The sequence below is a fragment of the Thamnophis elegans genome, chromosome 4 (assembly GCF_009769535.1).
Source record: "Thamnophis elegans isolate rThaEle1 chromosome 4, rThaEle1.pri, whole genome shotgun sequence".
In the NCBI taxonomy this organism is placed as follows: Eukaryota; Metazoa; Chordata; class Lepidosauria; order Squamata; family Colubridae; genus Thamnophis; species Thamnophis elegans.
In genome coordinates this window covers 65,374,819-65,388,251 of record NC_045544.1, presented here as the reverse complement: position 1 = coordinate 65,388,251, position 13,433 = coordinate 65,374,819, and the positions used below count along the sequence as shown (strand labels likewise).

The window sequence follows — 13,433 nt, the reverse complement described above, 5'->3', positions numbered from 1 at the left end:
TCCTGTACCATGGGAGGGGGCATTTCCACCCTCCCCAATCTCTGGAGGCTTTCCCCGAGCCCCCAGGAGGTGAAAACGGCCTCCCCTGAGCTTCGGAGGCCCTGGAAACAGGCCTGTTTTTGGACTTCTGGAAGACCCAATTTTTGCCCGACCAGACCCTCCGTGCGGTCCCTGCACTTACCTGGCATCCAAAGTGGGCCATGTGGAGACTTTGGGGAGGGGAGGGGTGGGGTGGGCTGGGCCAGTGGATCTGTCAGCTCACAGGATCCTTCCAACTACTGATTCACCTGAACCAGTGGTGGGATTTAGCCAGCAGCTAAATCCTAGCACTGGCTTAAGACCACTACTTGATGTAAAGAGTCAGCTTCATTTGAAGCTAAATAATATCTTCACAGGAACAGTGGAGCAGCAGCAAAAAAAAAACAAAAAACCCCAACAGAATAAAGATGGAAGAAATAATTAAGCTAGATGAGAACAAATAAAAACAGCCTGGGAGTGGGAAGGAAGAGGGCACTCTCTGTCCTTGGGTGATGAGTAGCCTGCACTGGTGATGGGTCAGCATTCTGATGTTGTAAAATAAACCACCCACAATCTCCTTTTTGCTGACTGATTTCAGAAACATTTTGGACCAATCCCCAGTTCAAGCTCCAACTGGCAGAAAAAGATGAGGGTCAAGATGAGTGCACATTTGTAGCTGCCCTGATGCAGAAGAATCGCCGTAAACTCAGGAAACTCGGAGCTGCACTGCTAACAATAGGATATGCTATCTATGAGGTATTTCTATGGAGTTCCCTGCTCCAACTTGGGCCCTTCCAGATATGCAGTCATAGATTTTTCCTGAAATGTGTTGGCTGGAGAAATCTGGTCTACAATGTTTAGCACTGTTTGAACCCTCCCAGGCCCATGAGGGTGGCCCCAAAGTCTTTCCTTCCCTATTAAGTATGGCTTAGAATCAAACCACTTCATTTGTGGCTTAGTTCTTTGCATTTCATACTTGCAAATGCTGATTTTGTCTCAACCTTATTGAAGTGGTCCCAAAGGTATTGTTTCAAAAGACAACTGGACTTTCTGAACTGAGGAAGCTTCTTGGATGAGAACCGAAATTTCAAGGAAAAAACTAAGTCCAGTTGTCTTTTGGAAAGGACACTTATTGAAGTGAGTTCATAAATAAGATGGGTGTCCCCTCTGGCTAACTCTTTATTTCACCTAGTTGTGACCAGAAAATAAAAGTGTTTGTTTCTACCATTTGAGGCTTCAATGGCCTTTCAAGATCAAATTAGTTCATGATCTGAGACCAAAATGCACGCATCTTTGGCTTAAGATTCAGTGAGATGTTGTCTAAAGCCCCTTTTCATTATCTTATTTCTTAAAAATATAAAAGTGCTAAATATCAGCAAACAACAAATTCCAAAAAATAATTAGGCAACAAATATTGGATTTCCATTTATAGAAGTTCCTATATTTAGTGCTCTAATGTGGCACATGTAGTCAAAGTATAGCATGATCTATAAAGTGATGACTAAATGGTGGGATGATAAATAAGTATAGGAATGTAGAAGCTGAACTCCAAAGTGCATGAAAATATTCTTCAATCAATATAAAGGAAAGAAAAGAAAACAATGTCAGACATATCAAACTAAGAAATAGGAACGCTGGTGGCGCAGTGGTTATAATGCAGTATTGCAGGCTAACTCTGCTCACTGCCTGGAGTTTGATCCTGATGGGCTCAAGGTTGACTCAATCTTCCATCCTTTCGAAATTGGTAAAATGAGGGCCTAAATTGTTGGGAGCAACATGCTGATGTTGTAAACTGCTCAGAGAGTGCTGTAAAGCACTGTGGAGCGGTATATAAGTCTAAATGCTATTGCTAAATAATCTGAACATTTAATTTCAGAGTCCTGATAAAGATGAACACTTGACAAAGGATTTTTTCCGCTACCATGCTTCCAAAGCCAGGAGCAAAACCTATATAAACTTAAGGGAAGTTTCTGATAGATTTGAGCTACCACCTGGTCATTACATCATTGTTCCAACTACATATGAGCCACAACAGGAAGCTGATTTCTGTCTAAGAGTTTTTTCTGAAAAGAGAGTAGTTACAAAGTAAGTATATCAAGGTTCTCACTCAACCAGAGTACAAAAGTGCATTAGTGACCGATCACCATTGAAAAGGTATAGAAATAATATCTGAAGGCTCTGAGAATAATTTGGCCGCTCCAATTCCTAAGTGACTTATGCCAGTGTACTAAGTTTTACATGCTTTTAAGATCTTGCTCCACTGCTCCAGAATGCAGGAGGATGAGTGCACAGTTACACACATTTTCTGATGTAAAAAATATATAAATTTGGGAAATTATTGGAGAAAAATCTTGTTGTTACCAGGAAATTATCTTGGCATCTGCAGTTAACATTTATTTTAATGTAGGCCATAGCAGCTTCCTAATGTTGATTGTCACAATAGAACCTTACAACTGCTTTTCTGTTGTAACTAATCCTGATGATCTGATTTCTCTTATGAAATTCCAGTGGAAAATCAGATTTTTTAAAACTGGATTCATGTTTTATAGGGAGATGGATGGAAATGTCAACATTGATTTGCCAGAGGTATGTCACCAAAATTTAATTAAGGACCGAATCAATCATATTATTAAATAATTATTATTTTCAGTTGTACAAGGGTGATAGAATACCAATCAAATTAAAGAATAACAGAATCTATCCTAAAACATATTAATATACTCTTTTTCTAAAATGGATCTAATCTGACGTATGGTAATACAAATAGGGATGGTTTTTGTTTGTTTGTTTCTCCATCAATCATCTTTGGGTAATTTCAGATTCCTGAGCCAACACAACCTCAACAAGAAACAGAAGAAGAAAAGCAATTCCGAGATTTGTTCAAGCAGATTTCAGGACCGGCAAGTCAACTAATAAAAATTATAGATCTTGTTAAAATTTTGATGGTTTACTGGCAGACAGTATGCTTTTCATGTAAAACAGCCAGGTTTAATCCTGAGCTAGTGAAAAACAAAACAAAACAGAACACCTCTCTTAGCTTATCCATATCACCAGAACACAGATATACCCCAGCAACCAAGTTCTCTTCAAAATATGTCCTTGCAACTCAGCCTCCATCTCAACAGTAACCATCTGTGGAGGCAAATTGAAGCTGATTTAACATTTCTAGCATAAAAGCAGTGTTTCCTCTGCCATTGCAGCAATCCACGTTTTTGCAGACACTCTTGAACACATGGAAGAGGAAACCCCAAAGGTCAGCTATCCTCCAGATGACCATAAGGCTGCCTCCTCTCCATCTGTTGTAGTTTGTTCTTCCATAGTGGTTTGTTTCATAGCTGCTAGGGAGGCATTAAGTGTCCTAATCCAGAGCAGATTGTGATTGGCTCTACTTGACCCAAAGTACCAATGAGGAACGCTGTCACTGACCCAAACAATTCCACCCCAATAGGAAAATAAAGTGACAGTGATAACATTTGCTCATTATATAGAGACATGTGAAACTCTAGCAGGATGGATGCAGCCCAGTGAGATTCTCGATTCCTCAACATCTGGAAGAGCATGCTTCTATATTGTAGGTTCAGACCCCCCCCCCAAAAAACCTGAATGTTGATATCCAATTAATGTCAGAGATGCTTGTTTCCAGTATATTAGAACTCTAGATGCATTTTATTGCTATTGATATAATTAAATACAATTGTTCCTTCATAGAGCAAATATAATGAAATTGATTCCCTATAGTGATATAGTCCTCTCATTGTGTTGTTGTTTTTGTTGCTTTAGAGGGTATTTTATCTTTCAAATGATGAGCTCTTCCAAACAAAATAATAATTTTTAAACTGCATTTTGAACCCACAAAGGCTGATTTCCTTTATTTACGGTAACTGCAGGACATGGAGATCAGTGCAGAGGAACTTGAATATATCCTGAATGCTGTGTTGGAAAAAAGTAAGTGTCAACATGGCCATAGCTCCTCTAACCCAACTGGTGAATGGTCTCATGTCCCATAAAATGATGAATTGGATAAATTTGCACACAACAGATTAAGTAAATACCTGGATTTACAGTCCAATCCCATGCATTCTTTCTTAAAAGTAAGTCTGGCTGAGATCTGTCAGTTCAGTCTTTCATAAAAACTGGATAAAGACAAGAAAAAAACTGACGTGATATTCAAGGAAAGAGTCATGTAAGGTTCTTCTTGCTAAATATTTGCCATGGACATACAGTCTAGCAGATGGAACATTTCATCAGTCTGGGCTCAGTTCTCTTGGTTACTTACGTCTCTCTACAACCATATAAGGCTTACCAATTTGTGTGCTTGAATTTTATCTTTCTTTGTCCCCCTTTTTTTAAAAGACTCTTTTAAAAAGAGAATAGCTTAAGGAATCTGGCAGAGTCTCTGTGAGTTCATGATGAAACATATAGAGGATGATCAGCATTAATCCATAATTTTTATGACAAACTTGACCATAATGAAAAGAGGCTATGTTTTTGGACCAAATACTTTTGACAGCAGAACCAGAATATCCACCATGGTCTAATGATAATTTATCTATTTTCACCCCAGCAACACTCCATGAAGCATAAATACAGAACAGATGTGTAAATGCTATTGGTGATTAGTATTATCAATGCAAAGCAATATAATGGAAAGATCGGGACAGCAAATGTTCCAATCAGATTGGAAATATGCATCCTGGTTCAAATAATTAGTAGAACTTAATTCTAGCAGGGAGTTGTATGGAGATTAATGTCCAAAAATAGAGCTGACATTGTAATGAATACTTGATCATTTTCTGTGTTGTGATCCCACTGTAATGGAAGGACAGAAGCTATCATATTTCAGTTTTACATCATGACACTTCTCTGGGGTGGAAAAATAAAATATTCACAATTGTGCTGTTGAACTTTGAGATGAAATTGATGGCGACAAAGAATTTGTTTTTGTATACTATGCTGCTGATCCCCCCCCCCCCGCGCGCATCACCAGACAAGATCAAATTCAAGAAAATAAGCCTCCTGTCATGTAAAAATATCATTTCCTTAATGGCTGTATCCTTTGAAATAAGCATGAAGAATTCTTGGAGTGAATGTGATGAAAATGCTACAATCACCTCTATGAGACTTTGCCATCTCAAACATAAAATACATGTCAGATATTGAAGGAAAACAAAATGAGATCTTAGGACTTTGAGTATTTACTATCAAAACATGTGCATTGATCACAGCTAGTGACAAACCACATGTTTTTTAGCCAAAGCACATGCACGGAAGGCTGAGTACAAGGGCACTCAAATTTGCGAACCGGTAGGGAAGGGAAGGATATACCATCCCTGCCCTCTGAATTATTTTTGAAGGTTTCCAGATTTTCTGGAATAGATTTAGAAGATGATACAGAGGAGAAGGAATCAATTCCACCAGTGCTATTTCATGAGTAGACATAGGTAGATATAAGCACCTTTTCTGAACGTAGGACTAGCTCTTTCCTCCATAAGTACAGGTTATCAAAGTCAGTAGATAATACTTTACAGTAAAGAACATACTATACACAGATACATATTCATCATTCTATTTTGTTTTCTTTCATGGTCAACCATATTCAGTATATAGTATGGAAAAGGGGAAGGAAGCAGTGAGCCAAAGAAAATAAAGACAGAACATAAGGGAAAGCAGAGTGTGTTTCAACAGATTCCAAGGCCCTTGAGACAAATAAAAATTTAAGATGGTGGGAGAACAAGAGAACATGCTGGGCAAATGTTTTGAGTTCAACAAGCTCCCAAACTTTTACGTTCTTTGAGTCATGGCATGAGAGTCTCAGCATTTCCTTCTGCCCATGTTGCCCTAGTCTATTCATAGCCTACTGCATGTATAGAGCATTTCTTGAATCCAGACTTGGGAGCAACACCTGAATTTTAATCCAATGTTTCTCTGTGGTAGAGCATTGACTTTGCTAAAGTGATCTAGAAAGATAATTCTACAGATGATTCTGTGATATAAAAGAACAGCTTATGGTTGATCTATGGAAACAGCCTATTAATTCAACAGGCTTAATTTGTATAAAATAAAACTATTCATGGAATAGGATATCGAGATTATGTATATATGAGATTCAATCTGCCATTACTGTTTTCCTTAACGGGAACTGCATCAGTCCAGCGGGAATGAAAAACTGGAATTCAACGAATTCAAACTTTTCTGGGACAAACTGAAAAAGTGGATTGTAAGTTGATGCACATTCAACTGATGCAAAATCTACTGTTTTACTTTTGGAAAATATGTTAGAGCAGAAACTATTAACAACCATTACATCTATAATTTAGTGAGAATGTTCTAAAAGGGGAAAAAAACAATCATTCTACAAAATAGTATTTCTTTTCTGTTATTCATGCCACTTGCAGAAACATTAACCGTACTTTTAACTAAATAAAAAAAATCTATTTTTGAAATAATAAATGCCAGGAATGTTCCTCTGGATGAGGCCAAGTGAAATAACTCTTGTCGTTGACACATCATAAAAAAAAATCTGCTGATTCATGAGCAGAAGGGGTGGGGGGGACTTGCTTAATGTTTCAATTTACACTGGTGATTTTGATGCCTGTCTCCTCCAATTATCAACAAATATAATTTGAAATGGCCCATTACATCCACAGGAACATTAACTCTAAAATCTAAAGGAACATTTGAATGCTTTCTCACAATTCCTAAAAGAAGTGACCATGATAAATCATGATTTTTCTCTTTTAAGTCCAGGCATGTTTTAAGGCAATTGCAATAATTGGGTTCCTGTTACATCCCTGTTGACTGAATATATGCTGTCTGCCAATCACCAATTTTTACTCCTGATTCAATCAAAGCAACAGAATTTCAGGGTTAAATATTGTATGCAGTTGACTTGTTAGGTACCATAATATTCCAATCTAAATTAATATTCTCAGCTGAATGCATAAGCAGGATGAGAACAAGGTCTGTTTGCTTTTCCAAAGGATGTTTTCAAGGTGTTGTGCTTGTAGTTCTATCACTTCTTTATATGTATCACATACTATATGTTGTCAGTGTGAAGTGTGTTTGTTTTTTTTAACTTTCTTGCATAGGGTTCCTTTCTTCCCCAAGGTTCTTGGTCTTTCTCTGTTCCTTTCCTGAGCTGCACCAGGGAAATTTTCCATTGCCAGACATTACTCATTGTACTCATCCTTTTTGTCTTAGTGTGTGGGCACTTTTAAGTGCATCGAGACTCCCAACAGCTACTCAGACAAGTCCAGGCAGTTTTTAGGCAACACTTTCTGGAAATGTTTTGCACTAGTCTTCTTCCTCAGAGATGAGAGAGTCCAAATGGCCCAAATTCTCTTCATCTCTTAACCACTGAATCAAACTTGCTCTCATTAACAAGCACTTTGGGTTCCAAATATATATAAATTATAACTGTTTTTGGATGTTATCCATTTCTTTAAAACTAATACATCATCCACGGATGTAATCAAATAATGCAGGATGTAAGAATATTGATTAAGAAAATAAAAGAATGTACAAAGAATCCATAGTATCCTGAGTCCTTGTGAGGTAGTTCATTGAAGTTCATGTACTGAAAATGGCACTTAGAGAAAAACAGATAGTGATTGGCTATACAAAATTAGAGGCTAGAGGCACTGTATCTAAATATATTCTTACTTTAAGAAATCTGATTCCATACTTCTGCCTATTATTTCTCAAACTAGATTCACCATTTCTGTGTGTATTTGAAAATAATTTTTTGAATTTTTAACATTTTAAACATAGTTTAAAATGTAACATAGTTACAATGGTCATAATGTAAGTATTTGCTCATTCTGTAGATAATTGCTATAGTTTCCTATTAAGTGTAATGCTGAATAGAAATCCAATGCTAGATATTATTGTATAACAGTTTGCCTTTCATATATTCTTATAAAGAGCAATTCAGACCAACTTGCAAAAGCTGGCAAAAACTTTACTTCAAAAGAAATTGTGGGCAGAAAGCCATATTAGTCAATTTATTCAAAAAAACTGGGGGAGGGGGAATCTGGTTGTATGTTTTTCAGATTAACACGTTTCATTAAAATGCTAACCTTTTGTTTTTGTTCCCAATTTATGACTTCAAAAGAAAATCTCCTTGCCTCAATGATTCATCTAATTTATTCCAACCATGCTTATTATCTGCTGCCATTTTTCTCTCTCTTTGATTCAGAGCCTCTACCTTCACTTTGATTCTGATCAGTCTGGCACAATGTCTTCCCATGAACTTCGTCTCGCTTTAAAAGCAGCAGGTATCAATTTTTCTGACTGGCTTTTGCAATATGTGATCATTTTGGACAATTTAGGACAGGGGTGTCAAACTCAAGGCCTGCATTGAGGTACTTAGATCTGGCCCACAGCGAAGGACTGGCCCTCAGTGCCTCTGCCGGTGAAAATGAAGCTGGGGAGGGCTGCACGCGGCCCTCCTGAGCTCCTTTTTCACTGGCAGAAGGTAGCAGGAGAACATTGCAACTAAAAATGGAACTCGGGAGTCCGTTTCCACTGGCAGAGCGCTTGGGCCACCACAGATGCCCCTAACATGAGTGACACTGAGCTGGCCACGCCCACCCTGGTCACATACACCCAGCCCCCCCCCCCCCCGAGATCAAACACATCCCTGATGCAACCCTCAATGAAATTGAGTTTGACACCCCTGATTTAGGACAATATCTTGTAAAAAGAAAAGAGGGTTGTGAGCTTCAGTTCAGTCCAGATTTTCAAGATTGCTCTCCCTGAGGCAGAATTTGCATCAGGCCCATGTCTTTACTAAGACACAGCTAATCACTGTTAGAGACATATATTAAAAAATAGGTCCCAAATCTGATATTTTATACCAATCATGCTGTTGTTGCTGCAGGAAAAGCAGATAGAGCAATCGCCTATAGTTTATTCATCATGACAATATCATTTAAAAGAATGTTTTCAAATTACTGGGTTGAAGATTAGCCAACAAAGTTAAAAACCCTCATATTTACCTTTCTTTAAGGATTTCAGCTCAATAACTATCTGCTGCAGCTGATAGTATTAAGGTATTCAGATGATCAGCAACAGATCGAATTTGACGACTTCTTAAACTGCCTAATTCGCTTAGAAAATGCAAGCAGTGAGTATCTCTTCATAGTGCCATTTGTTTCCTTATTGAATGCCATTTTATCAGCAGTAATATGTGACACATCATAAATGATCATTCTGATATTTTTAACTTCACTCATAAATTGATTTTGAATTAATTGAATGTTTTTTTAAAAAACAATCTTTATTTGAATAAAATTTTATTGGAATTTTGTATACAGAATAAAAACTAACAAGAACTAATATTTACACTGGAAGAAAGAGGAAAAAGGAAAAGATAAAAGTAGAAAAATCAAAGAAAAGAAATATAGAATTATTTTTAAAAAATTATCCCCATTTTCTTTTACAACAGTTATAAGTATAAATATAAGTTAACCTCTTTGGTTACAGCATCATTTACATTTTTTCTATAATCTATTATTTTTATTCTAATCCTTTCAATTTATCATTACCTCATTTTTTTCTGTTTTTCACAAAAAAAAATCAATCAGAATATGTTATCAGTTAAATCCTAACAATGGATAATCTTGTACATGTCTTCTCAGAAATAAGTCCTCTTGTACTCTTTGGGCCTTAATTAAAAAATTAAGATAGTTATAAAAAATTAAGGACATCAATTCTGTAAATTTAGAATGAATATATTTAAGCAACTATCTATAGGATTATAGCTTTGATGGTCTACATATATGGAATACAAGTTAGAAACCATATACTCATTGTATATGTCATGTGACTTTATATCCACGTGAGATCATTTCATGAAAGGCAGAGTTCTATAGAACCATCTACAGAATGTTTACAAAATAAGTAATAGAAACCTGATGAATGGTGATATGGCCTGCCATTCCTAAATTCTGAAGAGTCCCAGTGGTAAATATTTGAAAATTCTGATATTAATCAAGGTAACTCAAAGCCATGTTAGGTTGTTTCAAAAATGTCCAAATGTCAACTTCATTTTTGTCACTAACCAATAAAGAACATTTAGACTAGCATAAAGAAATGTCTGAAATAATTTTCAGTTTTGCAGACATCATCAAAGTTTCCCCCTGGGACTTCTGGAATATTACCTATTAATATTAACATTTAGTTTTAGGTTTGGCATTTTATTGAAAAAGAGGTTTTGAATATTTCAGTGGCTAAAAATAACACTAAAATTTTTCTTGCAGGAGTATTCCAGGCATTATGTGTGGAAAACAGAGATTTCATTAACCTCCATATAAATGAGGTAACGAAAGCAAAACATTGACAGTAGAGATTGTTTGAGAATAGGATTTTTCATTTTTCTTTTGTCTCTTCTACTTTCCTCAATTCCCCTTTTACTGGAATATTATACCAGGGACATAATGAAGCTAAATGAAGAGGTGACTTCCTTTCTGATGGTTCCTTAAGATTGTTCTTCCTGCCTTGCTATGTTATCGTGCATTCGTTCAGTTCTTGAGGGCGCTTAAAAGCAGGGTCACATAAAATGCAAGATGGCCTCCGAGACAGAGCTACCTTGTCTGCCTTGTATGAAGCCATGAAGTGGTATTGTCTACCTAGCTATATTGTGGGCACTTTAAGCACAGTGATTACTGGAATTTCCAACTTACTTTTCCCTTCTCACTCTGCCTCAATTACCAGCCTACTCTCAATACATGGGGAAAGGTTGAGGAGGAAGGGGCAAGTACTGCTCTATAGTCTTTGTTTCTTTGTTTCTTCAGTATATGGGATTAAAATTGCCTGCTTCTCTCCCCCAACTTGCACTGATATGTCCAAAAGGCCTTTATTTCCATCTGTTTGATGCATTCTTCTGAAAACTGGATATGCATCTTAATCTGTTTCCAGTGTCTTTTTGGTTGTATGCTTGAAACCCATGAAATCAGCATCCAACAATCTTTTGGAATCCAAAACAGCGTTGCAGAAGGTGCTACTCAAATTAAGTGATCTTTCAGAAGATCACTGTACATGTGTCCAACTATTTCCTCTGTGGCTGGTCCACTTCACTTACTTCTTTTTCATATTTGCTTTTTGTGTATGCATTCAAACTAGGTTTTGATACTTTGCTTTGGGAACCTCTGCAATGCTGTGTGAGTTGTCTCATAACACTTCACATATATACAGCAAGATGGGAAAGGATAAGAGCAAGCAGGATACTGGAACACCATTCTGTTGTTCCTCCTTGACTACAAATATGTCACTAAAGCATATCCGATATATATTTCACTGTATCTAGTTTATACATTTGATTGTTGGTGATAAAATGCATAAAGAGTACTTTTCAGATTAAAAAATGGGGGGGGGGAGTTTCCTCATAATTACAGGTAGTCCTCAACTTACAACAGCTCGCTTAGTGACCGTTCAAAGTTACAATGGCACTGAAAAAGTGACTTAGGACCATTTTCCACAGTTATGACCATTGCAGCAACCCCATGGTGGTCATGTATTTTACAACTGGATATTTGATCATGTGATTACTTTTGCAACCTTCTGATAAGTAAAGTTAATGGAAAAGCCAGATTCACTTAACAACCGTGTTACTAATTTAACCATTGCAATGATTCACTTAACAAAGAAAAGACAAGAAAATGGGGCAAAACTCACTTAACAAATTTCTCCCTTAGCAACATAAATGTTGGGCCCAGTTGTGCTCATAAACTGAGGACTAACTGCATTATTATAATTGTTGTAATAAATGATTTAATCTATTAATAGCTCAGTGGTGGGTTCCGGATCCTATTGCAACCAGTACGGTGCAATGGAAACTGGTGCCCACCACATGAATGTGTGCAGCTCCGTGCGCATGCACAAATGCCCCAATTGGCTCAAATAGCAGTAAGGAGAGTGGGCGGCCCTCCAGAGCACTGTACCGGAACGGGGAGTTCCATACTGGGGTGTACCGGCCATATCCCACCACTGTAATTGCTGTATTAATAGCTTCAGGGTTGTACTAGGATTGGAAATCTGATTTTCAAATATCTACTTAGTCAGGATGTTTTTGAGATAACCTTAGGCATGTTGCAAGATTTTTTTTCTTCTAGGTTGGAGTCTATCCTCAGGAAACTTCTCTATATGCTGTGAGCTGTTCTGTGTTTGGTATTTATATGACCAGAATATAATTTTGGGACAGAGCACTAACTTATTGCTCTATTCAACTACAGAATACTTTGCAAAAGAATAGTGCTTCTCACGAATAGACATTCACAGATGTCACTCATTCAAAATATGAACAGGCAAAAAGTTTGCAGTTCCTGATAAACTGGAAGATATCTAATATAACATTTGGGTTTTTCTCTCTCTCTCTCTTCTCATTAGTTTATCAATTTGACTATGAACATCTGAAGGCCTTGAACACGGAGTTCAGCCAGTATCCCAACATGCTTCTGAGTTGAACTGAGTTCACACTTTCCCCCAATCACTGAAAATTACAAGGGATGTTTGTATTGTCAATATTTTCTTATACTCACCTTTTGTGAATATGTAGTTTTAGAACTCAAATGCAAATAAGTATTTTCTAGATTTAAAGCCCTATTATTTCAGCCAACACAGGATAATGAAAAGATAATAGGATCTGAAAACCTAAACATCTGGAGGGCAGTAAACTGAGGACGTTGCACTAACATCTATTTGTATACAAATATATTGCATGTGTGAACACATGCTGTAATGAATTACTGTTTAGCTGACATAAATGAATAGCCCTAAGCAATTATTGTCTTTTGATTTAACATAATTATGTTGGTTCCCAATAAACATTTTGTTTCTATTTATTTGTCTCCAGCTAGTCTTTAAAATCATCTAAATTGAGGCCAATTTCTCATATGATGGCATTGCCAGAGAATTCCACAGTTTATTCCACAGTACTACAAAGACGTGCATCTTTTCACTGGTGTTTCATCTTGCTTCATTTAACTTCTGTAGATGACCCCTGAGTTCTGAGAGAGGTCCTTAATTCCAGAAATATTAAATGTTGCATTTTGTACATCTGGAGCTCTTCAGCTCATCTGCTGTTACTCATCATTTCAGCCCCAGTGGCTTTGCTGTTCCTTTTTCTAAACAGATCAAGAATCTCCATCTGGCACTGCTAGATGTTTTTTGTGTTTCTTTATGGAGATCATAAACCAACCTTGTTTGACTCCACATCTATGTAGCAAGAGCATTAAAAGTTCAGTGTAATCATTCAGGTTTCTCTGGATTCTATCCAGATGAAGAATGCAAGTCCAATTGTACATTCAGTTCAGTGGTGGGATTCAGCCAGTTCGCACCTATTCAGGAGAACCGGTTGGTAACTTTCTAAACAGTTTGGAGAACCAGTTGTTGGAAGAAATCTTATTTTGTTTTTT

At 37.0% G+C, this 13,433-nt stretch overlaps 1 protein-coding gene across 1 annotated transcript in view; it reads left to right on the top strand.

Moving 5' to 3' along the window:
* The window catches only part of CAPN9 (calpain 9), a 45,127-nt gene extending 32,299 nt beyond the window's left edge, over window positions 1-12,828 (top strand). The window contains exons 11-21 of the mRNA XM_032215449.1: window positions 617-774; window positions 1,895-2,103; window positions 2,568-2,604; window positions 2,838-2,918; window positions 3,906-3,963; window positions 5,006-5,067; window positions 6,167-6,235; window positions 8,216-8,294; window positions 9,029-9,145; window positions 10,281-10,339; window positions 12,406-12,828. Coding sequence (XP_032071340.1) covers window positions 617-774; window positions 1,895-2,103; window positions 2,568-2,604; window positions 2,838-2,918; window positions 3,906-3,963; window positions 5,006-5,067; window positions 6,167-6,235; window positions 8,216-8,294; window positions 9,029-9,145; window positions 10,281-10,339; window positions 12,406-12,432 — 956 coding nt within the window. The 3' untranslated portion in view covers window positions 12,433-12,828. The remainder of the gene's footprint in view (window positions 1-616; window positions 775-1,894; window positions 2,104-2,567; window positions 2,605-2,837; window positions 2,919-3,905; window positions 3,964-5,005; window positions 5,068-6,166; window positions 6,236-8,215; window positions 8,295-9,028; window positions 9,146-10,280; window positions 10,340-12,405) is intronic.
* The last annotated feature ends 605 nt before the right edge of the window (window positions 12,829-13,433 follow it).